Source organism: Planococcus citri, chromosome 2 (assembly GCF_950023065.1).
Source record: "Planococcus citri chromosome 2, ihPlaCitr1.1, whole genome shotgun sequence".
Taxonomy (NCBI): Eukaryota; Metazoa; Arthropoda; class Insecta; order Hemiptera; family Pseudococcidae; genus Planococcus; species Planococcus citri.
The window spans coordinates 47,066,638-47,094,060 of record NC_088678.1 but is presented as its reverse complement, the minus strand read 5'-3'; the positions used below and the strand labels follow the sequence as shown (position 1 = coordinate 47,094,060).

Below are 27,423 nucleotides of genomic sequence, written 5' to 3'. Positions count from 1 at the left end.
ATCGTTTTTTAAACTGATCTGAAAATTTTAGATTTTTTGTCAGTTTTTCAGTCCTTTTTTAAATTGAAAAATTTCTTATTACAGTTTTTCAGAATTGTGCCTTATGGAATAAATTTTTATTTGGAAAATCGTTTTACAGCTCAGGTCAATGTGGAGATCGTGTGGTGGTAAATTCAAGTACATACGATCAACAAAATAGTCATTTATTTTGTTCTTTTTATGACAGTTTTCTTTTTGTTGTATTTGTATTCTGTGCCTACTTATACCTATTATAGTTTCGAAAATTTACTCTCGAATTCCAAAGATTTTCAAAATGATTAAACAATTCTGGGGTCTGATCAAAAATTTTAAAAATGGGGAAAAAATTGAAAAATATGTAATCTAAAAACGGTGAAAAAACACACGTCGTAAAATTTTAAGAGTTGATTTTTTTTTTCGAATTTTGACATCTTCAAAATTTAGACTTGTTCGTGAGAAATGATAAAAATTTTTAGGTGAAAAGCGGAAATTTCATGTGCATCTTATTGTTGATCTAGATCTCCTGAATAGGTTTATGATAGTTTCGCACCAGTTTGGAGCCTCTGGTGGGTATTTGAATGTTTTATATTTTTCGAAAAAAAATTCTGATGAAATACATATTTTGAACAGTCAAGTTGAAGTTTAAAAATCCATCAAAGGCTCAAAAATATTATAAAACTATCATAAATCTGATCGGGTCGATGGAAAAATTCTTCATTGAATGTTTTTTACTGTTTTTCAGCAACTAACTTTTCCCCGAGGGCGTCCATTGCCCAAAGAGACCCCGCGAGCCATGAAAAAGTCCTGAATTTGACAAAGTGGTGATGTAAATCGAAATGCTAGAAAAATCTTGCATTGTTCCCAAACGTCGTGTATTTTTTATTGAAAATTCGTTAATCATTTATTTTTTGAAAGTGTTGTTTAAGTTACCGCTGAGTGCATTTATTTTCTTGAGATGTGAAAAGTGGAACACTGTGCACAAGGTGGTGCAGAAATTTTGTAAAGGTCTTATGACAGTTCTGTTTTTTGATTTTTTTTCTCAACGTGTCTTTTTTATTAAGTATCTTAATATATTATGTTTGCTTTTGTAATCGGAACATTGATGTATTATTGAGTGAAGTACCTTACCTCTATTTACCCTGAAATGCCCTGTAAATGCAAGAAAAATAAAATGCAGGCTGATACATTTGAGCAAAAATTTTTGACGTCGTTCTGGATATAATCCGAATTATTCATTTTTTGATTCTTCGAAGACTGTACTATAGGAAGCCCAAGACTGCGAAGAAGTAGTGCACTCCTCAATAGTCAATACAGATCTTTTCCTATTGAAAAAGTTGACTTTCGCCTTTATTTTATTTCAATTATTCGCCAATGAAGATATTGATACGTACATACAAGCCTTACATGACTTTTGAGAGTTTTCCTTCTGAAAAATTAATCTAAAAAAAAAATTCAAAATTCATCCTGTACAATAGACCTTGCTCGTAGTTGTAGACGAATATTTTGTTGAATAATTCTCTCTTTTTTTGTAATTAATTTGTGTACTAATAATTGATAATAACGTAACGTGATTTTTGTTAACCCAGAAACGTTTGATATTAATCGACTGATAATTTTTTTCGACGATTAATTTTGTTTGATCGATTGTTTGTATCTTATCGTAGTGTAGTACTAATTTGTGTTGAATTGATGTCAATCTATTTTTTTTTTTTTTTTTTTTTTTCATCGGTGTAAAAATTATTATTGTGTTTACGTAAATTACAAGATGAAATGGAAAAATCATGGTGACGATCAGCATCATTCATACACTTTACTCTTACGAAGCAGATTTGCATGCTTATTGAAATTTTTTATTTTGTCGCTATAGAGACACCTTTTTTTTTGTTTACTTGTTTTTATTTTTCTGTTTTATTTTTTTTTCGAACAATTTTTTTTTCAAAAAAAGACGAACAAGAAATGAAAATTGAATTCCGTTTAGAAAAAGGGCGTACTTAGAGTTTTTAATTTGACGTATAAATTTCCTTTTTCCCTTATAGGGTGGCGGAAAGGGTGGGGTCACTGCATGGCCAGATGTTTCCAAACAGTCTACTCATACATTAGGAAATTTAACACCTGCGGATAGACATGGATCCGTTCAGGTATTGCTTGCTGTGTAATTTTTTATTTGGCGCTTCTATTTTTTGTTTCGTCTTCATTTTTTTTTTCATTCTCTCTCTCTTTCTCTCTCTGTTTGTCCGTCTGTGTACTAACTACGAGTGGTTCAAATATGGGCAGGAATTTTTTTCGTTTTTTTGAATGAGTCACGTTGGGTACTGAAATCAGGTTTAAAAATTGCCTCGTTTAAGATACAGGGTGTTCCAGAATAACCTTTCACATTTTGGTAAGCACTGATCTGTGTTCAAGTGGAGCTAGGGGAATGGTAAAGGCGGTTCTAGGTAGCCAAAGCATGCCGAATTATGTTTCAATAGTTATTTTTTGTCCTGGAGAAGTAGATGGCTGTACAGTGTACGTTTACTGTGAAGGTCTTTTTTTAAAAATAAAGACTCCTGGACCCCTTCACTCTTTACTCATCGGTAACGAAGCTCATTTTTATCTAAACAGTGAAGTGAATATACAGAATGTGCGCTTCAAGTGTACAGAGAATCTTTTGATAATACTCGAGAAACCTCTACACGCCATCAAGTTGACTGTTTGGTTGGGCGTGGCTAAAGTTGGTGTAGTGGGACCATGTGTGTTTAATGAAACAGTGATGGTGAGGGGTAAGGCAAAATGTTGAACAAGTTTCTTGTTCCTGAACTGAAAGGCAGATAAAATAGAGTTACTTACTTGGTTCCAACATGTTGGAGCTACCTATCATTCAGAGACCAACACAATATGTTTAGCGCGTGAGCACTTTGGACATTGAATAATTTCGTTGAACACAGAAATTTAAAGGCCACCTCGATCCCCTGATTTTTCAGCCTATGATTTTTTTTTATGGAGTTACCTCAAGTCAAAAGTGTATCAGGATGAATCTAGGACTCTGAAACATCTTCTAGGTAATCTTAATCGTGAGTCGAGACTGATAGGAAGAGAAGTGTTCAATAATTTGAAAAAATGTTCGGTTGAATGTGTCAAAAATGATGGAAAATATCTCGATGAAAAAATTTTTAAAACTTGACTTTTAATGGAAACTCAAATATACGGTCTAAAAACGGCATGTTTCTACTTCATTTTGGTTGTAAAAGAATTTTTGTAAACATTTTTCTCTCAGAGTAATAAGAAAAACAAATGTGAAAGGTTATTCTGGAACACCCTGTACCTACTTGGAGCTCTGTAAGTCATCTTGGTTGTGTCTATGTGGAAAGAAATGATTCATTTTTCGGTTTAGAGAAAATGTCGAATCGGTGGAAATTGATCAACAACTGCATGAAAAGTTCTATAATGAGTATCTTTCTCAAATGCAGGTGCATAATTGGTGTTCTTCATTCCGAAATAACCGAGATAAAGTGGGAAATGAGCCGCATGAGCGTCGCCCTGGAACCAGCCTAACCCTATTAGATAATACCAGATCCCGCGAAAAATTGATTTTGGAATTGGTGGAGGAACAGCGGGTAAATATTCGCGATATTGCTGATTAATTGGGGTTTATCATAAGTTTTCTCGAAACAATATTGCATCAACGACTTGGTTGCTGAAAATTTACTACTGCTATGTGAGCTCCTAAATAATTTGTAAGTTTTGGATGGAAGTAATCTGGAGAAGCATTGCCGTTGATTTCATGCATGAACAGACTACTATACGGAAATCTCTTGAAAAATGCTGTGAAATTTGCTTACCGATCAAAACAGAAGAATTTGAGGTGGGGAAGCTTGGGACATCTTGCCTACGGTCCCGATTTATCGCTTGGTGATTATAAACTATTTAGACACCTGGAAGAGAACTCAGAGGATTATGATTTTCATCAAATGCTTGCGTCGAATCTTTCAAGTGAAATAGCATTCACAATTTTGAATCTTGAGATTATACATTGAAAGAATTCAACAGTTTCTAGAGAGGTTGGGAAAATGTGCTGATTGCGAAGGAAAATACGAATTGATCTGGCTGTTCTATCGATAAATTCCAGTTTATATTTGAACCACCCTTTGTACTAACGCTCTGAATGTTTTAATTTCATCGCCTATATCTATTTAATTATTTTATTTTTTATTCGGTACATTTTATCATAGGGGAACAAACATGTATCGCAGGAAGGGTGCATGATGCCTCAGATGCATGATATCCATTGTATCTGATTTAATTTCAGTTCATTATCGAAAGATTTCTCTCATCTTTTTTTTCTCATGGAATAATTTGCGTTCTTTTTTTAATTTATTATTTTTAAAACATTTTTTTGCTATGTAAAAAGTATGAAAAATATTACGTTAGTAGTATTTTTGCTTGATTTTTTTGCACGCTTTTTCGAAGAAAATGTATATTTTGTATAATTTTTTTATCCTTCGTTATTATTTTGAAATTGTATCGTACCTCACCAATGCTGTAATAGTTTCTGAAAAATTATACCTGCAGTATTCAGTATTGTATTCGAATTCATTTCATTATTCCTACATACTCGTATACCACACCTTTGATCGCACCGCTTTGATTTTTATTCTATAAGAAATCAAACACCCTTATGTACACAGTATTTACCTACCTTTATACATAGTTGAAAATTATCGCAAATCTATATCTATATTACCTATATTTTTCTTATTGGTTCTTTATATTATTATTGTACATGCTACACTATGGGTAATTTGGGTTTCTTTTTTCGTTTTTGTTATTTTTTTTTCAATTCTTTATTTTTAATTTGGTTGAATATTCGAGTTGGTTGCAATAGATTTCATTTTGCGAAATTTAATTTTTTTTAGGTTGTAAGTTCAACTAATGGTGAATTAGCTACAGACGATCCTACCGCTGGTCATTCTAATACCCCAATAGCTGCTCAACCGGATGTCGATGTTGTAGATGATACTAAGTAAGTAAAGTACTCATATGAGAAGGGGATTTTTTCGAGTAATTTTTATTCGATTTAGTGACGAAAAAAGAAGAAGAAGAAGAAGAAGAAGATTTAATTTTCATTGATCATTTATGAATTGGATTTTCAATTTCTTTTTTTTTGGTGGATTTAAACATTGAATTTTTCTGTGAATTGCCCAGTCAAGTTTCACTTCCAATTAAATATTCGATCGAATAAATTCTTACCTTCCTATGGGAGTATCCCAACCGCCACAACAATTTTTGAATCGGACAGAAAATAATCAAAATAGGACCCCAAAATATTACATCAGCAAAAATTTCAGGTGCTGAAATTCATTTTTCGGTTTTTGGCGAATTTTTGAACCTTCCAATTTGACTCATTTCTCATTTAAAAAAATCAAAATGCGATTAGATTATCATAAAAGACTGAAATTAGGTTTGTACCCCATATTTGACATTCTTAGTCGTTTTGTGCTGGTTTGAATCCAAAATTTTCTCATGCGATTATTTTTGATAAAATGAGAACTGAAATTTGGTTTGTCTTGTTTTTTTGACCTCCAAAGTAGCTGGGTGGTAGTTTCGAACCATTCTGAAGCCTCCAGCTGATTTTTTTAGGATTTTCCAATTTTCGAAAAAATGCTGTGAATAGAGCAGGGATGGTACTCGGGCTCTAATCTTTTGATTACTAAAATTACCTACTTTTTTTTTCAAAAAATGCCTAAAGTATAAAAAGTTTCGCTTTTTTGACAAAAACTGCGAAAAAGTACAATTTTTTGCCCAAAATTGACAAAAATTCTCGTTTTTTGGAAAAATTGAAAAGAACTGTCTTTTTACCAGTAACTGCTAAAAATCATTTCAAGGCCTCGTTTTTAAACCAAAAAAGTGCAAAAACAGTCACGCTGTTGAGCGAAATTTCTCAAGAATCTCATCTTTTTTCCAAAAATTACCCATAAATGTTGTTTTTTATGGCAAAAACCGCCATAAAGTATAACTTTTTTGCCAAATTATCAAGAGGTAAAGAATGAACCAAAACTAAGGAGTCCAATAATTGGAAAAGAAAAGAAAAGAAAAAGAAAAAACTCTCTCCTTATTTTTAATGCTTTTTATTGCAAAGATCTTTTCAAAAAGTACAACTTTTCATCATCAGGCAAGAGGAGAGAGTTTTTTCTTTTCCAAATTATCAAGAAACAATTTTTTTGCTTGAATTGTCAAAACTCTGTTGTTTGTTAAAAATTCTGACTTTTTCAAAAACTGATAAAAACCTCCAAAAATGTTCGTTTATTCCAAAATTTCCAAAAAAAGATTGCTTTTTTAAAAAATCGCTCAAAAGTCTCGTTTGTTTGTCAGAAATTTACGAAAAACAAGTTTTTTTTTGCTAAAATGGTGAGTGTTTCTTTTTTGCCATTTGCAGGGGGAGGGGTGGGGGGTAGGTCAGAAATTACAAAAATTTTGACTTTGTTGCAGAAAATTGCCGAAAAATCTCGCTCTTTACATCAACAAATTCCCAAACTGTTTAAAATTTAAAACCAAAGCACAAAACATTTCAATTTCAATGTTTTTTTTTGTTATTTTCTATACGTTAAAATAAGACTGTTGTGTTCACTTTTGTGAGCGTTTTCGAAAGTTGCTTTTTCCTTGGAAAAAAATTGATTACGTGTTCTGTTTAGGGTAAAAATGAATCAAGCTCTCATAAGCTTAGTGATCCTTTCGATCGATTTAAGCAGATATTTTCAACAAGTATATTATCTAAATATGTAGCAAGAATTCATATTTGAAGAAATTCAAACAGAAATTGAAAATTTTTGTGATTTTCATTTCATATTGTTGCTTTTTTTTCAACTTTGATAAATTATTCTGCATAAACTGAATTTCCAAGCATTTTTTTCCTTCTTATTTTTGATGTTGTTTACCTAGTGAAGTTTCTGGATACGGAAGGAGGTGATCAAAAGCGGATTCAGCATTGTCGCACCTCACAGCAGAATAGAAATTAACTGCGGCTCCTATCCTCCTCCAAAAAATTCATTTTCCTATTGTTTTCTTTTTCAAATTTAAAAATGATACACTTTAAAAACTTGAAAAAAATGATGATTATTTCCATTATTTTTTTCAAATTTTCTTTGCATTTTTGAAAAAAAACAAAAGCAAAAAACTGTTGAAAGTAAATTTTGATGAATTCAGGGTATGAAGCTTTAGGCATTTGGGCTCTTTCACATTTCTGAGAAATTTTATACAAATAACTCGAAGAGAATTTTTAAGCAACTAAACACATTTTTAGACAGTTTTTTTTTAATTTTTTTAAAAAAATAGTAAGATTCCTACCTTAAAAATTTAACGGTTAGAATCATTTTTTTGTGCGGGGGAATCGAGAACCAAAATGCTGAATTAAACTTTGAAAAATAACGAATGATTCCAAGCTTTCAAAAATGGTAGTTCATTATACCGAAAATTAGAAGTGTACAATGTATTATTTATACCATATTGTCCACTTCTGAAGACAAATTTAGATTGTTCAACTACATATTTCATGACTTTCATTTATCATCGATCCAAAAGAAAGTTTTATTTAATTAATAACTTCCCCATCACAAGCTCGTTTAAGTACATATCACACCCTCTAAACTGAGCTAATCACTTACTGATACAGAAGCTGATCATAAAACATGCGAATTACTCAAATAATCGAAAGGTTCAGAGAAAGGTGTATCTATCTCTATGCATACCTTACAAGCCGTAAAGATGAATTATTCGAAGCCATTCGTTATTTATATTTTGTACACTAGTACTTGCGAGTTGAGAGATGGATAACTGTAATAATCTGTATTTTCGTTTCAAATTACTATAAAACTATGAAAGTCTTAAGGGATAAGAAGTTAATTGCTTTGTTGCTGAATACAAATTTTAACGAGTTCGTCTTATTTGAAAGGTTTAAATCCCCCGTAGGCTCCGGTAGCTGAGCTGGTAGTTGTTGTTTCTTAGCTTACTACTCTTCTTCTTCTTTTTCGTCTTATATATTTTTTTTCTATTTACTTTTATTCACGTTGTATTAGTTTTATAGTTGTACTATAAACTAAAGAAAGTATACACCTACCTATATATTTGTACTTTAAAATGAAGAAGAAATACTACCAGAAATAAGATTTATCGTATAATTTCGCCTATGTTACAGATGTTGCTGTTTTTTTAAAAGAAAAAAAAAGAAAAACAGCCGAACGAAATGACTAATGGTTGTACAAAGTAACAAAGAAAAAGAAGCTGTAACTTTGTTACATACTATATCTCAATCGAATTCTCGCGACAGCGTTTTAAATACCGCATCGTGAACGCTATCGACCAAATTAATTTATCAATTTTTTTTGTCTATTTTATTTCGTTCGATTCGATTTACTACGCGCGTATATAATATAAAATATTTTATCGTTTTGTTTTTTTTTTATACCTATTTTTCTCCATTTTCATCTGGTTCGGAGTTCGGAGAGAATATACAAATTTAATGTTTCAATTTTACTTAACGCTTCTTCGTTATATGAATATTTTAAATTAACGTGTGAACTCGCGCGCGCTTTTCTTTGTAATACGTCGATATGAATAGGTGTATTTTAAAAATTTAATCTAAACGTTATGTAATTTTATTGCATTGAGAGAAAGTTCCATTTACCTATGTGTACTTTTTACATTGTATGTATTTTTTTTTCCTCGTCGAGACGTCCGTGTTGACTTTATACAGACATCGAACGAATTGTGCATTATTATTATTTTTTTTGTTCTTTTATGATTATTATTTAATTTTTTTTTTTTTTTAATATAAAAATTTCTCGTATCAAATTTTAAATGTGTATCGTTAAAGAAAAATTTCCTTTCGCGTCATTTGTGTTATATACCTACGTTTATTTTTATTAGTTTTTATTAAACTGCATTCAAACCATTTTTTTTTCTCGCTAATTACAATATTTTGTGATATGTGTCTTATATAAATGTTTTTACAAATCAAAATCATGCCTTTTTAACCCGATGGTTTGATGTTATGGCGCTTCTTTTTGTATTTTTATTCTTATTATTTTCGTGTAGAATTCATAACGTTTGTATATATATGAAAAAAAAAAGTTGATCTTTTAATTCTAAATGTTCATCAATACGAAGTCCCCCCCTTTTTATTTGTTTTTATTTTTGTTTTTTTTCTTTTCTTTTTTTTTCTTTTGCAAGGAGTGTTCAGAGACATATCAACGATATTCCATCATATTTGGTAACAGTTTTTTCCGTCGTTGTGGAAATTACAGCTAGGCTGTTTTTGCCCTTTCTGTTTGAACGACCAGTGTAAACAGTATTAGGATGATGCGTAGAGATTATTTTTCGCATTAAAGAACAAGATTTTTTTTTCGAATCGCTTTCGTGCAACGTTTGTTTTTTATGTTTGTTTTACTGTTTTTATTATTTATTTATTTATTTTCTTTTTCGTTTCGTTTCGTTATTTTCGAACCCGTATGTTCTTTTCACTGCCGATATTTTTATTTTTTTACAAATGAAAATTTCACAATGATCAGCCATCATAGTTGAAAAAAAAATCAGAATTTCGCACGGAAAACGAGGGCTAAGAATACGCAACGAGTGTTTTGTAAACTTATCGAGCAACTTGTTTTTTTAATCTGTATACGTATATAGAAAAATGTCGATGTTTTATTGTTTCTGTTTTTCTTCTGTCCATTTTTACTTTTTTTTCTGTTTTTATAAATTTTTTTCATTTTGGTTTGACACCCGAAAATCGTGGAAATTTTACGGGTACGAGTGCGTGTGTAATTTCTTTACAATTCGTCTTCCGATGAATTTTTTTTTCTCGGTGTATTTCGAACAAAATTTAGCCGAATATCAAAATTATCGCAAAACTTGAAGAAATTACCATACCAGAACTTGTTACGGTAAATTTTCTCTCTTAAGTTTTTTTTTTCTAAAAAAAATTATTTTTACTTTTTTTTTACGTATATGTTTATTTATTTCTTTTTAAACTAGCGACATTGGGTGATAACTAATTTAATTTATTATCGTTATAACAAGGAGCGAGATTCGCGTAAAATTGTTCGTGTATTTTGTTGTATTACCAACTGTGTTTTATTTTCTTTTTTTTTCTTCTTTCTTTTTGTATTTATTTTATTATTTGCGTTTGTAGGAGCTTTTTATCACACTTAATATCTCAATAATTTCCTAATTTTTAAATTAATTTACGTTTAAATATAAATAAACAAAAATTTTAAAATGTATAACTCGGATAAATAATTTTACATTTTTCCTGTTCTATTTATTACTGTGCTAGTATTATTATTTGTATATATATTTTTTTATGTAAAAAAATATTTGTTTTATTTTTCCGTATGTATCGAGTATTTTGTACGTAAATGAAAAACTCGAATAAATATTAAAATGTAAGAGTTTAATATTTCTTTGCGGATGATTTTTATTCATTTATTTTTTTTTAGTGTATTTTTGGGTCTGCGGGCGAAGATTTCTATTTTATTTTTTTCTAGTGCATTTTGGGTCTACCGGCGCTCAAATTGTCTTCGAACCGGACGTCGTTCGAGCCACGTAGAATTTTAACGTATCCTTTTTCTCCCCAGTGCTTATTCCATGAATTTACTGCTAGCCAGTAAGGTATTCCTTTTTCTTCTCCCCAGCCGATCACTCGAATTATGTGAAGGCCTATTTTTTTGCCTGTGATGTGTTGATAAATACCTAAATATGAAGAGAAAAATTATGAAAATTTCTTGTTCTTTTTTCGTGGAGTTTTTTGAATAATTATTCAAATATGCGTTTTATTGACCTGATTTGTAAGTAGGGAAATCTTCATAGATGGTGAACAGGGCGGCTATTGAACCATATTTATGAATTTCGTTTTGAGCTGCGCATGGTGATATTTTGTAGTACTTCTCCACTAAAAATACCATTGTGATTAGATACAAAATTGAGAAATGTTTCAAAACAAAATTTCTCGTTTGATTTAAAAATTCTTAGGTACCTTTAATTCGATCTTCTTTGAACGATTTTTTGTAAGAAGTATTGTTACAATGGTCTTCGCATTTAGAAGCTCGTACGTCTGGTTGAGATGAGCATGATGCATACACCGGAACATCTAAATGGTGATCGCAGTGTTCTATTAAATATGGTTGGCATCCCTGAAATAGTGAAATAAGTTTTTGTGAGAAATATGTAATTGTCTTTTTTTGTTGATGTTTATTATCAAATTAATCAATTATTGGTAATTTCATACTTGTTTTGATCCGTAATCACCACCGGTACTCAGACCAGTTGTTTTAATGTAAGCCCAAGCTGGCGATGGCCATCCACCTTCGCAACCATTGAGTTTATCACTCTTAACTTTGCATTCGTGGCAACAAGAGAGTAGTTGTTGAATAGAATACAATGAAGTGATTTTCCCTTTAGATTCGATACAAACTCTGTCGCTGACAACTGATGCTGGGGCTATTGCCTGCAAGAATGAATATTTATTCAAGGCGGTGTTTGGTGGATGTTTTGTTTTTAGTGATGAAAGGAAAATTGAGTCACTATGAAAAGTTTTTAAAAAAAAGTTTTTGGCTATATTTTTCTCAGTTTTTTGAAATTGGAAATAATGGCCATAAAATCGACACCACTGCGTTTCAAACCATTTTCCCAGTATCAGGAATGATACTTATCCTTTAATATTTTGGCATAATTGATGAGAAATATTTGCGAAGAAAAAATTTTCAAAATACCTACAGATTTATTCAAAAATATAAGCGATTTGCACATTTTCAACCGATTGACGCAGAATCTCAAATACTTTGATGTCTCGCTGCTGAATTTGGTCAAAATCCGCAGACTTATTTTTTTTATTTTGACCACTTACCCAACAACTTCCACAGTTTCCTTGATCATACACATGCCCAATCACTGAAGCACATTCTGGCCAATGTTCTCGGGCATCAAAACATTTTGGTAATCCGTTTTCTTTACAATTATTCGCTTCATCGTCGTGATCCCATAACACTTGAGGAGCTTGCGCAGGATCAAAAGCACCTAAGAGAGGTTTGAAATTTACGTCGCTGCCATCAGTCGACCAAATAGGGCCGGGAATTGCGGCCTAGTCAAGAGAACATCTCATTAGGTAGGTCCCTATTGAATATTCCATAGCCTGCAATGATTTTTAGGTATTTGCATTGAAACGTACCTGCCACGTTGAGTTCGTTGCTGTATTCACATTGTTCGCTATTTCTTGTAATTTTTTCACAGAAACGAAGTACTCGTTACCGTTAATAGAGATGAAAAAAGTGACGAGAAAATAATATTTCATTTTGTAACTTGATGTAAGGTACCTACACCTACCTATCTTATTGCTGATATTTGATTTTGTTTTGGAACAAACTTGCAACATAGAGTATTGCACAATATTTCTGCATTACGTATATGATAGACCAAAACTTATTTACCTGTGATAATAATATGTATTTCGAAATGTACCTGCCATAATGTTGAAAATACCTAGGTACATGATATTTTATTGTAGATACAATTCTAGACATACGCTTATCAGGTGAATAAAACGTGTATTCGTGAAAAATCAACTCTATGCAAACGTAAATCAAATCATGGTTTCAAAATTTATTCTAAATAATTACCATTCTCACCGATTTATTGAGCAGTGAGTGTTTTAGATCATCAATGTGAATCTTAAGGGCGTGCAAATCACAAAAACATATCACTAGTCAAAATTTCGGGTGCTCAAGTACCTACATTACGATTTTTGGTGAATTTTGAAAAATTAAATATGAGACAAAAATGTCACATAATCCTGCATAATCCAAACTTCATGTTTCACCACATTGATATAAAATCTGCAGATTTTGACAAGTAGACCTATCCTATTTTAGACCATCTGAATCTATTGAAAACGGATTGGAACCGTTTTGAGCATTTCTGAAGCCTCTAGCAGATTTTTGTAAGTTGAAATTTTCACAAAATTTTACTCAACAAAGTTGGAAAGCAAAAATTCACTTGCACCCTGAATTCAACGCGCTGAGTCGATTGAAGGTGAGTTATAGCTGTTCTGGAGCAGAGCCTCTAGGCACCGTATCGTGAACGCTATCGACCAAAATTAATTTATCGATTTTTTTTGTCTATTTTAAGTATTTCATTCGATTCGAACTAGGTGCGTAATTACGTATATAATACAAAATATTTTATCGTTTTGTTTTTTTTTACCTATTTTTCTCCATTTTCATCTCATCACAAAAAAATCTAAATTCCAAAAAAATCAATTTTCAATTCCAAGCATCAAAAAAAGTATAAATTTATTCAATTGTGTTATTTCGACCTCTTTCTGACGCATTTCATGAAAAAGTTGATAAAAATTACACCCATAACAAAAAAATTAAAATTCGTTTATTTTTTGAATTTTTTCGAATATTGATTTTTTTGTGATAAGTTCATTTCATCGAGTGAAAGGGGTTTATCAACTTTTTCAATGAATACGTAAAAATAGTGGTCAAATGGGCCAACTTACGAATCAAAATTTTTTTCATGTTTTAAATAAAAAAATCGCATCTGATTTTTATGATATCACCAAAAAGCCATTCAGAACCCGTAACTATTGGAGAAAGTTCCATCTCGGTAGGTATCGCGGTTATCGAGTCATCCACTGCTGAAATTGGCACTGCGACGCAAAGTGGCTGACATCTAGCGGCGAACGCTCGAAATGCTGAAAACGGGTCCAGTTGTACAGAGAGCATAGGGAGGAATCGCGTTTTTTAATTTTTACGCAACAACAGTAGGGTTTTTTTACCAATTGTGTAGGGCATTATTTAAAGGGAATTTAATTTCCGATTTTTTGGTATAAAAAAAAATGACCTTCGACCATTTCCAACGTGACAAATTCGGTTTTCGTGTAGCAATTTCACCCGTTTTCAGCATTTCACAAAAAAATATATTGGTAAATGCCGATTTTTTTAATGTTCTCAGTAATCAGCATTTTCTCCTCTTTACATTAATATAATCACCAGATTTTTAGCTTGAATAGAATGAATACTCGCGGAGAAATTCAATTAAAAAGTTGTGAAATGCTGAAAGCGGGTGAAAGAAATTATCGAAATTCAATTTTTTTTACACCAAAAAATCGGAAATTAAATTCTCTGAAAATAATATTTTATACATAATAGCAAAAAACCCTACCGTTTTTGCGTAAAAATTAAAAAACGTGATTTCTCCCTATACTCTCTGTACAACTGGGCGTCGATTCCTGAAATTTTTTCCCTTGCGCTATGAGCGTTATGAGCGTTTACCTAGCGTTATCAAAATCCGGCGTAATGGTGGCGTTCAAAAATGTTATTCCTGAAATCTTGGCGTTATCGGCGTTATATTTTGAAATGTTGTAGTTGAAAACAAACAAAACTCAAATTTTTCATCATTTTATTCATTTTTCCTCTTCTTATTTGTCATTTTGTCGAATAAATCACAACAAAAATTAAAATACAATGTTTTCAGAATTCAATAGGTATTTAATCTTTTTGTCATAATATTTGTGAATGGTGATGTGCTACACTACCTAACATTTTGTTTTTTATGACTTGATATATAATGGACAGTCTGTCTGTAGTACCTACATTTATGATTTTATGGTAACATTTCAGGAAAATTGTCCAAAATTTGAAAAAATGCCTCATAATAAATTCATTAAAAATTTAAAATTTGTTAAAATATCTTGAAAATCTAAAAACGACCTAAATAAAATAATTTAATGAAATGTTTCAAAATTTGAGTAAAACCTGTAAAACCTTGTAAAAATCACATACCTACTTTCAAAATTTGATGAATGTACTCTCAAAATTGCATAAAAATTCGTAAAAATTGTGGAAAATATAATAAAATTGGATAAAAATCTTGTTAAATGTGCATAGTTTGTAAAAAATTACCAATAAATTGACCAAAATACCATCAAAGTGAAATAGAATTTGACAACAATTAGATTAGGAATCGTAAAAACTGTAGAAATGGGCATGAAAAATTAAAAATGTCAAAAATGTATTCAAAATGAACTCATTGAACTCTCAACTGTATGCACATAACGCACATAACGCCCATAACGACACCTCCGGAGGTGTCGTTATGAGCGTTATGTTTAAAGCGGATTGCGCCTATAACGCCAATAACGCTTTTTAGGAATAATAAGGAAGCGTTATGATAACGCTAGATAACACTCATAACGCTCATAACGCCAGTGAAAAAATTTCAGGAATCGACGCCCTGGACCCGTTTTCAACTTTACGTTTCGGCGCGTAACAGCGCGCTCTATGTATCCGTCGCACAGCCAATGGACGATATTTTAAGTTGATTGAAAACATTTGACACCCCCTATAGCAGCCTTTAAATAGGGAGCTAGAGGGCTGCGATCTGCACCATTGGTCATACCTTCAGAAGATCTTTCCACTGGAAAAATTTCAAAAAAATCGTCAACCCCCCTTTACCACGTCTTGGTCGAATGGACGTGTAATAGCCTTGTTTTATTTTTCTGTATGTATCGAGTATTTTGTACGTAAATGAAAAACTCGAATAAATATTAAAATGTAAGAGTTTAATTTCTTCGTGGATAATTTTAATTTTTTTCTAGTGTATTTTGGGTCTACCGGCGCTCAAGTTGTCTTCGAACCAGACTTCGTTCGAGCCACGTAGAATTTTAAAGTATCCTTTATCTCCCCAGTGCTCATTCCATGAATTTACTGCTAGCCAATAAGGTATTCCATTTTCTTCTCCCCAGCCAATTACTCGAACTACGTGAAGGCCTCTTTTTTTGCCTGTGATGTGTTGATAAATACCTAAATACGAAGAGAAAAACGATGAAAATTTCTAGTTCTTTTTTCGTAGAATTTTTCAAATTCAAATATATGTGTTTTATTGACCTGATTTGTAGGTAGGGAAATCTTCGTAGACGGTGAAAAATGAAGCTATTGAACCATATTTATAAATTTCATTTTGAGCCGCGCATGGTGATATTTTGTAGTACTTCTCCACTAAAAATACCATTGTGATTAGATAGATATAGGTACAATTGAATACATTTCCTCGTCAGAAATGTGAAAATATTTCAAAACAAAATTGCTCGTTTGATTTAAAAATTCTTAGGTACCTTTAATTCGATCTTTTTTAAACAATTTTTTGTAAGAAGTATTATAACAATGGTGTTTGCATTTAGAAGCTCGTTCGTCTGGTAGAGAGGAGCATGGTGCATACACCGGAACATCCAAATGGTGATCGCAATTTTTTATTAAATATGGCTGGCATCCCTGAAATAATGAAATGAGTTTTTATGAGAAATGGATTTTTTTTGGTTGATTTTTATTATGGTACTGAATTGATCAATTATTGGTATTTTCATACTTGTTTTGATCCGTAATCACCTCCGGTGCTCAGACCTGTTCTTTTAATGTAAGACCAAGCTGCCAATGGCCATCCACCTTCGCAACCGTCGCGTTCATTTCGGTAAAGTTTGCATTCGTGACAACAAGAGAGTAGTTGTTGAATAGAATATAATGAAGTGATTTTCCCTTTAGATGCGATGCAAACTCTGTCACTGAAAACTGATGTTGTGGCTACTGCCTGAAAGAATATTTATGGATATTTTTTCAAGTAGAAGTGATGAAGGAAAAATGAATCTTCAACCACTCAATAGAACCATAAAAGGTTAAGGGAGTGTTGGAGTGAAAAAACACGATTTTTTCGTAAATGTTCTCTCTGGTCTGAGGCGGAGACCTCATATCTTCCTTCCAGGGGCGATCTTGAGAGCTAAAATTTTTTTGGATTACTTCCAATTCAAAATTAAGATGTTGCTGCTAAATTTAGTCAAAGTCCGCCGACCTTTTTTTTCGGGTAGTCCACCCCTCTTTAATAAATATTTTGAGCACTTACCCAACAACTTCCACAGTTTCCTTGATCGTACACATGTCCAATCACCGAAGCACATTTTGGCCAATGTTCTCGGGCATCAAAAAATTTTGGTAATCCATTTTCTTCGCAATTATTCGCTACATCGTCGTAATCCCATGATAATTGTGGAGCTTGTGAAGAATCAAGAGCACCTAGAAGAGTTTTGAAATTTACGTTGCTGCCGTCAGCCGACCAAATAGTGTCAGAAATTGTGGCCTAGTCAAGCAAACATCGACTTATTAAGTGGGTCCCTATATTGAATATCCCATAGCCTGATTTATAGGTATATTTGCATTAAAACTTACCTGCCAAGTTGAGTTCGGTAATTTATTCACGATATTCGCTATATCTTGTAATTTTTTCACAGGAACTAAGTACTCGTTACCATTAATAGAGATGAAAAAAGCGAAGAGACAACAATATTTCATTTTGTAACTTGATGTAGGTAAGGTATCTTATTGCTGATATTTGATTTTTTTTGGAACAAATACATAACATAGGTAACTTAGAGTACTGCACAATGAGTCTGCATTTCGTTTGAAAGACCAAAACTAATTTACAAGTGATAATATTTCGAAGCAACCGAAATATTGAAAATATCTGGGAACATATACGCACCTACCTATAATAGATACAATTCGAGACATGTTCGTAAATCCATCGTACTTGAAATTACCATACGCTTATCAGGTAAATAAAACGTGTATTTACATCAAATCCACTCCATATGCAAAAGTTTATCAAATCGAGGATTAAAAATTTATTCTAAATAATTATCATTCTCGCTCATTTATTGAGCAATGCGTGTTTTAGATCATCAATAATATTTCGATATAACGTGAATTTTGAGTGATCATAAAATTTATTAAAATTTTTCTAGGACCCTACTGGCGAGGCGTGTAAATCTCAAAAACACATAACCAGTGAACATTTTGGGTGCTGAAGTACCTACGTTACGATTTTTGGTGAATTTTTAAAAATTAAATGCGGGTCAAAAATGTCAAATAATCCAAATTTCATCATATTGATCTAAAAACTACAGATTTGATAAGTACCCTATTTTAGACCAGCCGAATCGGTTGAAAACGGATTCGAACCGTTTTGAGCAGTTCTGGGGCCTCCATTAGGTTTTTGAAGGTTGCAATTTTCCACAAAATTTTACTCAAGAAAATAGAAAGCTTGAATAAAATTGAATACTTTATAGGTACCCTAATTTCAACATGCTTAGTCGATTGGAGACAGTTTCAAGCCGTGTTTGAGTCTGCAGTTAGATTTTGAAAATTTCATATTTTTCAAAAATGCTGTAAAAATTTTCCAAACTAACCTCACGAGGGAACCTCTCAAGGTGTCTGATTACGATTCGAATGGGATCGCGATTTTTGGAAAGAGCCTAGTTTGAAACCTCCGTGACCAAAATTTCAGCTTCCAAAATTCATCTTTCAATTTTTGACGAATTTTTGAAAGTCCAAAATTGAGCATTTTCAGTAATTTATGCCTTTAAAAACATACCTAGGTACTACGTATTTAATCGATAAAAATGGTGAAAATTAGTCCCAAATCCGAATTCCGCCATTTTCAGGCATTCTGGAGCCTCCAGAGCAATTTTCGATTTTTCCACAGTTTTGATTTTTCTATACAGAATGTCTGGATATTAAATTGGTGAGCTAAAAATAGAGTTTTGCCCTTTACTCGACCTATTTATAACTAGCTTATCAACATTTGAGCCGATTTCTAGGTGGACAATGGACATAGACTCCTCGAGTGCGTGTTTTTTACCATCATTCTTCTCTCATCATTAAAAATATGTGGTCGAAAAAATGCACTCGAAGTTTCCGACTGAAACTAGCGATCTAAAAAATTTTTCATAGCGGGTTTGGACTGATGCAAGGACCAATCTTTCAATGGTTAAATTAGAAATCCCAGCCGCACATCTTTCCCGGCTATGCTCCGTTAGTTTTTCAGCTTTATTGGGTACAATTTTATTTTCTGGTAATTTCAACTTGACAAAATTTGCTAGGAGCGTCGTGAACAGCTCAAAACGGTTCAAAACCGTTTTCAATCGATTCAAGGTGTTGGAAATAGGACACATAAAATCTATCAAATTTCAGCATTATTCCAGGTCGATTTGGTAAAATTTTGATTTTTTTGGCTAGCTTGACCTTTGATTTTCAAGAAGCCAGCTAAAAACGAAAAATACTTTGTAGCACTTTACTTACTAAATTTTGACTGGTATGTATTTTTACGTGTTTTTTCAATTTAGTTTCATTTCGCTCAACAATTCTTCTGCCGGTTGGGATGCCTCTCTTTTGAGAAATAATATTGCTCACCTTTTTAAAGCGTGATTAATTTTCCTTCAGAAGTTTTTTTTGTTGCTAAAATATTTTGAATTTGAACAAAAATTTAAAAATTCAAATTTATCAAACAATTTTTTTTCATTAAAACTGATCGAGCTACCTCTACAAATGAATTGGCAAATTTTCAAGTTTATCTGAAATCCACATTGTAGTTTTATTCGCAGTAAGGTATTAATTCGAGAACAGGTTTAATTCTTCAAGGCCACACTATACTCTGGATCCAATCTATGTAGAATGCTACTTTAGTATATACTGCAGGCGTTTTCAAATTCCCACAAATTCCAGGTCCAAATGATGTAATCCCAATTACGTTCCACATACAAATTTGGCCAGGTACCGGTATCTGCAAAGGACTACCAGCATCACCCTGTTGGAAACAAATTGCATTAGCATGATTCACTGTTTTTGTACTGGGAAGGTACCTACATAATTTCGGGTTTTTTAAGAATTACTACATATCTGTATACTTGGGCTAATAATTGTTAGTATCAATATTGTAGGGTGAACAAGAAAACTTTCTTCACCAGAACGATTTACTCAAATCTACATAACTACAAGGTAACCTACTTGACATGCATCATTTCCAGTAAGGATGTCGCCAGCACATATCATTGAATCCGAGTTGAAACCATCCTTTAAACGCAACGACATATTGGCAGGGTAGGGCTGTTCTTTGCATATTCTGTCGTTCATTACTGCAATGGTACCTTTCAATAAGTTGGTACTCACAGTCACACGTTCAACTGCCAAAAAATGTAGGTACTCATTGGATTTGATAAAAAAAAATGCCAGAAGGCTCATGTTTATTGCAAATAATGCTTACTTGCATCAGTCCGTCCCCATCCTGTGATACTTCCTCTTGTATTAACTGGAATATAGGTTGATGTGTATAAACAAGCGGGTCTTACATATGAGCTTATTGCCACTGAAGTATTCAACTCATACAGTGCAATGTCATTATATAATGATGGTGGTGTGTAATTTGGATGCAAGTAGATATTTTTTATTCCATAAACTGCAGGCATGCTTTCTTCGTTTGACGAGTTAAAATTCAAATCACCCAATAGAACCCATTTTGGCGAGTCTTCATCACTCATATGTGCTGTAGTCAGAATAAATCGTTCACTAATCAAAGTACCGGCACCGAGCCATTTAACGGATTCAAATGCAGCCCCAATACCAACGAGGGCCTAATGAGTGAAGAAAAAAGTAGAAAAGAAAGACATCATTATTTTTACCATAGGTTACACTACACTCACATCACATATGATCAATATGAGTGTGAGTGAGTATTTTAAAATGCCAATCTCACCATATGAGGGTACTCCTTTGGTAAAGCTTTCACTCCTCCAGCAATTGATGTTACTACATTTAAGCAGTCCATCGCGTACAACCATAATCCTGCTGCATTAGCTGTCTGTGAGGGTTTCCATTTCTTAACATATCGATATTGCGAATATTTTGTGCAATCTGAAGCAGTTCATGCAGGTAAGTAAGTACATGTACATAAGTGTAAAAATTCTGTGATTTTCTAAAAGAAGTTGCGAGTAATTTTCATGATACTACATACAATAATTATTACACTTAAATAAATCAACATTGAAGTAAGTTAGGTGTCTACTTACACTCGGCAGCTATAGTCGTAGCATTCTTTTTCTGAACCACCTTTGGAGTTGTACTTTGTGAAACATGCGTCGTTACAATATCTACCTTTGGTGTAATCTGCATTTAAAATAAACAAAAAAATATGAAGCATGAATGAATAACCTATCCATTTGTTTGTGCCCCTTAGAAGAGGTGTGGTTTGTGGGATTAAAATTAGTTGAGTAGAAAGAAAAGGTCGGCTCATATTCTTTTCAGCATTCGAGCATTCTCAATCTCAAACACAGACCATTTTGGTAGATTAATTAGGTTCAGAAAAGTCGTCGGATGTTGACCAAATTCAGCAGTGATCTTCATTTTCAGTTGAAAGTTACTCAGAAAAAATGTAGCGCCGAATGTGCTCCTGGAGGAGAGAAAAGAGCCGTGCATCATCAAGAATTCAAGAATGATGTTGTTTTACTTACATTTCAAATTATCAATTTTTCACAGCTTTTGCCCTCACTTCGCTCAGGATAGATCATTTTTCTTTTCTGGAGAGTAAAAAAGTCAACTTCTCACATCGAAAACGATGTGGTTTTATTTTGTAAAATTATTAATTTTCGAAAGCTTTTCCTAAAAATGTTGTCATGTCCTCTTTTTAAAAATTTCATTTTCACAGACCAAACACCTAAAAAAAACACACGAAAAATTAACAATTGAATAAGGGTGTGATTTTTTGATTTTGGATTTCGGTTACCAACTTTGCAATAGAATAATTGGGTAACATTTTTTGTAATTGTATAAGAGCATCGTTTTTGAAAATGTTAAATTATTCAACATTTTTGCTTCCAACTAGCTGGAAAAATTCGAGAATAGAAGGCGGAGGGTAGGGGGAGGATCTAAAGTAAAAAGTTGGAAAAAGGCGAAAAAATTTAAAGAAATTTCAGTCTCATCCCTCCATACATGACACATCACTTCGTCGCTCCCTTGATTAGTGTTCTACCTTGATCAAAGAAGAGTCGTTTTCAAAATAGGCCTTATCGCGATTTTTTCGCTACACAACCTGTTTTGGTAAAAATAGCCCAGTCCCAAATAAAAATACCTACATACGTACGTATTTGAAATTTTGCGTCAATCTGTACCATTGCAGTCAAAATCCAAGACCAGTTTTATAGGGTTCCACTGATTGTGAGTGATGGAAAATTTGCAAATCACCAATTCACCATAAGTGGTCTTGGATTTCGACTGCAACAGCACAGATCGATGTAAAATTTCAAGTACATGCCTTCATTTGGGATTGGGTTATTTTTCTCAAAACAGTTGGGTTAGTGACAGGAGCGAAAACACGTGATTTTTTTGAAAGTGGCCTCTCTCTGAGAGCCCATTTCTCCCCTACATGTTCCCTCCAGAGCTAAATTTTTTTCTGAGTAACTTTCAATTGAAAATGAAGATTACTGCTGAATTTGGTCAAAATCTACAGACTTTTTTTCACTATCACCTTCCCTATCCTACTTATATTTTTCTAGGCAAATAAAAACTTTTTTTTTATGGTAATGAGGAAATTTAAAGAAGAGTGTAGGCAGCCTACACTAATGAAGAAAACACAATTTTAGTCAATTTCTGGACACATCAAACAATTAAGAAAATGGGAAATTTAATGTCTTATGCGAGTGTAACTGCCTCCTTTATTCAGTAGGAATTTATTCATTTTATTTGTTTAATCTGGCTGAAGAAAAAAAAGTTTTATGACAGGTATCTATAGGTATCAACGATTCACTAACCTGAGAACCATTACTACTCGTACTAGTGCTATAACTGATGGTCGTTGTCTGATTTGAAATTGGACTCGTGAAATTTCTTGTGTTTTGTAATTCTTCTTCAGCTTTCTTACTAACTGCTGAGATCCATGCTGTGTGTAGTCCTATGTCAGTAAATAATGCAATGCTGGATAAAGAATTTGGTTTTACACTAACGATGCCTTGAAGATAATACTGATTGAATTCTTTAAACAGCAAACCTCCTCCGCCCTCCCCCTGGAATACTCCTGGACCTTTAGAGTAGAGAAATATTTTAACAATCTTAAAATAATCAGATTATTATGTAGGTACCTACTGGTACACTTCATGACGTGGTCTGCAAGTACTCACCAGTTTCAGAACCAGCACAAAATTTATCAAATCTTATAAATCGTTTATCATCATCTGGTACTATGTCTGTGCAATGTTTATTACTAATAAATGGTAAATAGGATGTTCTTAAAGTTTCACTATAAGTTCCATTTTCATTCCGTCCCCATCCTGAAACCTATAGGTAATTAATGAAAAGGTGTTTGTAAATTAACAAGACTTCTGTATGATTAGGTAAGATTGGATGGTTTTGAAATTTTGAGAAATTTGTTTTGTTGCATAGAACCAGACCTTTCCAGGTGTATTTTCTAAAGGGTAATGACCACTTCTTAACCCAGTCCAGTTGATACAAGCTGGTAAAGTTGTTGGACCAGTGGTGATTTTTTCTGTGACAATTAGAATTGCTATATCGGAATCGTGATATTTGATCTGGCCGAAATAACCTTTATCGGAGAAAACTATTTCTTTAATCTGGAAACAAAAAATCACGAAAATTTAATGGGATACCACATTTTGAACAATTTTTTGTTTTTTTGAAATTGACATAGTTACACAATAATTAGGTAGGTAGGTATGATAACACTACCTAATGTAAGTTAAGAGATAAGTATCTACATCTACCTTATAATTTTTTTGGAATGGGTTGTCCACTGCTGAGTAATTATTTGTAACTTTACTGACAACCACTTCATAGTTATCAGCGCTGAGAGGTTCACTATAATTCTGTTGATCGACAAAACAATGCGCAGCTGAAATAATATTCACATTAAAATCTATAGTAAAAGTAGGCCTACAAACTTACGAATTTACCTGATAATATTAAATATGGCGTAATGATGGTACCCCCACAAATTAAGATTTTATGTTGATTAAAAATTGCCACATGCCATGGAGAATCACTATAACGCTCTTTGGTTCCATTTGCAATTGCTAGTTGAGGATTTGAATATTGTTGTCCACAAGCTGAAATGAAAACAATATCTTTGAGATTGTTGATTTCCATGGTATAATTATGTCATCGTATTGAATTTATATTTACCAGGCCTGAGGCAAGAAAACAGGGGTTTGTTCCATTGACCATCTTTGTTGCATTTAATTTCAAAATATTCTGGAGGGTAATCATTGGAATATCTATGGGTAGGTTTACACAAAGGACGTACTTTGGTCCCCGAGAGTAGGACTGTATTTTCATTGCAAGGTATGCTTAGCTCATTGCGATAACAATGCAAATCCACATTTACTGGTTTCAGTTTGTCACAAATCTCTAAAAAAAATTATTGCTTGCAATTGCATGATCATTCTAGAAATAGTAACTTGGTTAAAATCATACAATGCAATCCTCAGGCACCAAAAAATTAAATTTTTACAATATTTAAAAAATTAATTATAGGAACTACCTACGTTACCAAAATTGTAATTTAATTTTGCACTAAAAGTATCATGTTGACCAAGTTTTCAATGAAGATCCACATTTAGTTAACTACTCATAAGTACATAGGTACTTACTGAAGCATTCACGAATACGAGGTTTCCAATTTTTATTGTGACAAATATGTTCAATATCATCGTCATCCTCGTCCTGCTCATCTTCTAAGTAATAGCCAGATGTACATTTTACCGAAGCAATGCTGTACTCAGGCGCATATCCATTCATCAGATTACAAGATTTTGTTGTGTTCTGAGCGCAATGAATTGTAACAGTTTTGTCAATTAAAGATGCTGGTATAGCACATGATTTTCTGAAGAAAAAAAAACGTGTATTTTCATGTAGGTAGTTATGTGCGTATTTCTATGAAATTTTAGTTTAAAATTGAAGTGAAATTGCTGTTTTAACTAGGTACCGATATCGGCGATATCTACCTACTGAAGGTTTTCAAATCAACGGTATCTAAGTAGGTACCTATAGTGATATTTTGATTACCTACCTATCTGTAGGTATAAAATGATTTTCAACTTACTCATCAGCTCGTTTTCTTCTGACTAGTTCATCACTACTCGTATCATTAATTTCAGGTAGTTCATCAGATCCATCATGGCATTGTTTTAAACCATCCAAACGATATTTATTATTGATACAAGCTCCATAGTGACATCGAAAGTGTTGCTCATCGCACCTTTTTCAACACAAAGAAGTTGGGCATATTGCTGAACAAAATTCATAAATAATGTTGCATCGTGTTCCAAGAAAAAAAATCTCAGGATGTACTAACGTTACATTCTGGCATTGATTGAGAGTTTCATCTGAACCATCTGAACAATCTTTCAGCCCATCGCAAACAAAAATGTTGGCGATGCATTTTCCATTTTTACATTGAAATTCCCATCTAGAATATTTTAAAGAAGCATTATGACTGTTAAATTTCGCTGTAAACTGATAGGTAACATTTTTCATGAATAATTTATGCAACCACAAATATGTACATAAGTATGTACATACCTACTTATTTCAGTTTTAAATAGGGAGGTATTCTTCTTTTTTTTAAAAACATGTGTTCACTTATTGTAAATAAATTAGGTAGTAGGTACTAGGGTGGTCCTTATTTTTGAAGTTGGGATTTTTTCCGCTCCCACCCCCTAAAGTGGTGACCTCGGATGAGAAAATAATTCCCTATTTTTTATTTTTTCCATTTTCGAAAAATTCAGGCTGCGGTGGGCCCCTCAATTTTCAAAAATTTGGAAAAAACCTAATTCAAGGAAAAATTTTTGAAATTTCAAAATTTCGAGTTCCATCATCTCTAGAAGGTCCTTTTTGAGTAAAAAAGCCTCTCATGGTGATTTTAGCCCCCTCCCATGAAAACCAAGCTGACCCCCCAGAATAGCTGAAATTTGTATATTATGTGAGATGTCCTAAAATTGGTTGTTTTTGGTCTTTCCTCCTTCCAACCCCACAAAGTGGTGTCCTTTGGTGAGAAAATAATTCCCTATTTTTTATTTTTTCCATTTTCAAAAAATTCGGGTTGCGGTGGGTCCCTCAATTTTCAAAAATTTGAAAAAAAAACAATTCGAGGAAAAATTTTTAAAATTTCAAAATTTCGAGTTCCATCGTCTCTAAAAGGTCCCTTTTGAGTAAAATAGACTCTCATGTCGATTTTAGCCCCCTCCCATGAAAACCAAGCCGACCCCACCAGAATATCTGAAATTTTGTATTTTAGCTTTTCTGATGGGGTCAGCTTGGTTTTCATGGGAGGGGGCTAAAATCGACATGAGAGTCTATTTTACTCAAAAGGGACCTTTTAGAGACGATGGAACTCGAAATTTTGAAATTTTAAAAATTTTTCCTCGAATTGTTTTTTTTTTCAAATTTTTGAAAATTGAGGGGCCCACCGCAACCCGAATTTTTTGAAAATGGAAAAAATAAAAAATAGGGAATTATTTCCTCACCAAAGGACACCACTTTGTGGGGTTGGAAGGAGGAAAGACCAAAAACAACCAATTTTAGGACATCTCACATAATATACAAATTTCAGCTATTCTGGGGGGTCAGCTTGGTTTTCATGGGAGGGGGCTAAAATCACCATGAGAGGCTTTTTTACTCAAAAAGGACCTTCTAGAGATGATGGAACTCGAAATTTTGAAATTTCAAAAATTTTTCCTTGAATTAGGTTTTTTCCAAATTTTTGAAAATTGAGGGGCCCACCGCAGCCAGAATTTTTCGAAAATGGAAAAAATAAAAAATAGGGAATTATTTTCTCATCCGAGGTCACCACTTTAGGGGGTGGGAGCGGAAAAAATCACACATTTTTTTTTGCCATGTAGTTAAGGACCACCCTAGTAGGTACCTATCAAATATGTATCGAAAATAACATTTTATTGGTACCAATATAAGTATTCAACATTTAGACAGCGTAATGTCCTCATACTTACTGTTCACATCCATCATAATACTTCTGAGTAATAATTGCTGGATCTGATTCTATTGATAATGAATGTAAAACTGTGAACATTCAAAGAATCCAAGTTTTGAAAATATTGAAGTCTGGTTAGTACATTTTTCATATCTTAATCTTGAACTTGAATTGTAGAGTCAAATGCTTCGGGGGTTAGAGTAAGCCTATTACCTATAAAAATTAATGAGTACTCACCGATAGTGTTTATCAAGAAATAAATGCTTGACATGCATGTTACAGATCCAAATCGAGTAATCATTCTTATAGTATATCATTCGTATTTCTGTATATGCCTACTTGAAATATTCACCAACACGCAAACAAGTATTATGTGTTATTCATCATTTTGAAAACAAGAAATTGACGATTAAAATTTCTACATCAATAACAATTAATGAAAATTTCAAACAAAAAAAATGTAGAATTTATAAGCATAAGTACAAATACGTTATAATTTGATTGAAAAAATTCAAGAACTGATTTTTGGCGCATATTAGGCACCCGTACATAGGTATGTAT

The 27,423-nt window shown here is 32.7% G+C and overlaps 4 protein-coding genes across 7 annotated transcripts in view; 1 reads left to right on the top strand and 3 right to left on the bottom strand.

Moving 5' to 3' along the window:
- gish (casein kinase I gish) overlaps window positions 1-8,976 on the top strand; it is an 88,769-nt gene extending 79,793 nt beyond the window's left edge. Inside the window, exons 10-12 of one of the 4 annotated variants that reach the window (XM_065350766.1) lie at window positions 3,465-3,611; window positions 4,911-5,017; window positions 8,186-8,976. In XM_065350766.1, coding sequence (XP_065206838.1) covers window positions 3,465-3,611; window positions 4,911-5,017; window positions 8,186-8,237 — 306 coding nt within the window. In that variant the 3' untranslated portion in view covers window positions 8,238-8,976. Of the gene's footprint in view, window positions 1-760; window positions 1,116-2,054; window positions 2,157-3,464; window positions 3,612-4,910; window positions 5,018-8,185 lie in introns of those variants that run through there. The other 3 variants (XM_065350767.1, XM_065350768.1, XM_065350769.1) reach the window with 3 other exon arrangements.
- Window positions 8,977-9,976: 1,000 nt separating this feature from the next.
- Window positions 9,977-12,452, bottom strand: LOC135836136 (cathepsin B-like cysteine proteinase 1). The gene is made up of 6 exons (XM_065350770.1): window positions 12,212-12,452; window positions 11,891-12,124; window positions 11,273-11,491; window positions 11,021-11,177; window positions 10,826-10,936; window positions 9,977-10,737 (listed from the first exon to the last, which is right to left on the bottom strand). Exons 1-6 carry the CDS (start codon window positions 12,413-12,415, stop codon window positions 10,529-10,531), a joined length of 1,134 nt encoding a protein of 377 aa, XP_065206842.1. The 5' UTR covers window positions 12,416-12,452; the 3' UTR covers window positions 9,977-10,528.
- A 3,134-nt stretch (window positions 12,453-15,586) lies between these two features.
- On the bottom strand, window positions 15,587-17,557 carry LOC135836131 (cathepsin B-like cysteine proteinase 1). Its single transcript, XM_065350762.1, has 6 exons — window positions 17,262-17,557; window positions 16,939-17,172; window positions 16,411-16,629; window positions 16,160-16,316; window positions 15,933-16,043; window positions 15,587-15,848 (listed from the first exon to the last, which is right to left on the bottom strand). Exons 1-6 carry the CDS (start codon window positions 17,382-17,384, stop codon window positions 15,640-15,642), a joined length of 1,053 nt encoding a protein of 350 aa, XP_065206834.1. The 5' UTR covers window positions 17,385-17,557; the 3' UTR covers window positions 15,587-15,639.
- A 144-nt stretch (window positions 17,558-17,701) lies between these two features.
- On the bottom strand, window positions 17,702-27,423 carry LOC135836130 (modular serine protease-like). The gene is made up of 16 exons (XM_065350761.1): window positions 27,100-27,423; window positions 26,882-26,951; window positions 25,228-25,341; window positions 24,976-25,131; window positions 24,524-24,756; window positions 24,057-24,281; window positions 23,828-23,980; window positions 23,639-23,766; window positions 23,309-23,488; window positions 23,039-23,195; window positions 22,673-22,941; window positions 20,936-21,032; window positions 20,623-20,780; window positions 20,134-20,500; window positions 19,878-20,053; window positions 17,702-19,677 (listed from the first exon to the last, which is right to left on the bottom strand). The coding sequence occupies exons 1-16, from the start codon at window positions 27,161-27,163 to the stop codon at window positions 19,507-19,509; spliced, it is 2,718 nt and encodes a 905-aa protein (XP_065206833.1). The 5' UTR covers window positions 27,164-27,423; the 3' UTR covers window positions 17,702-19,506.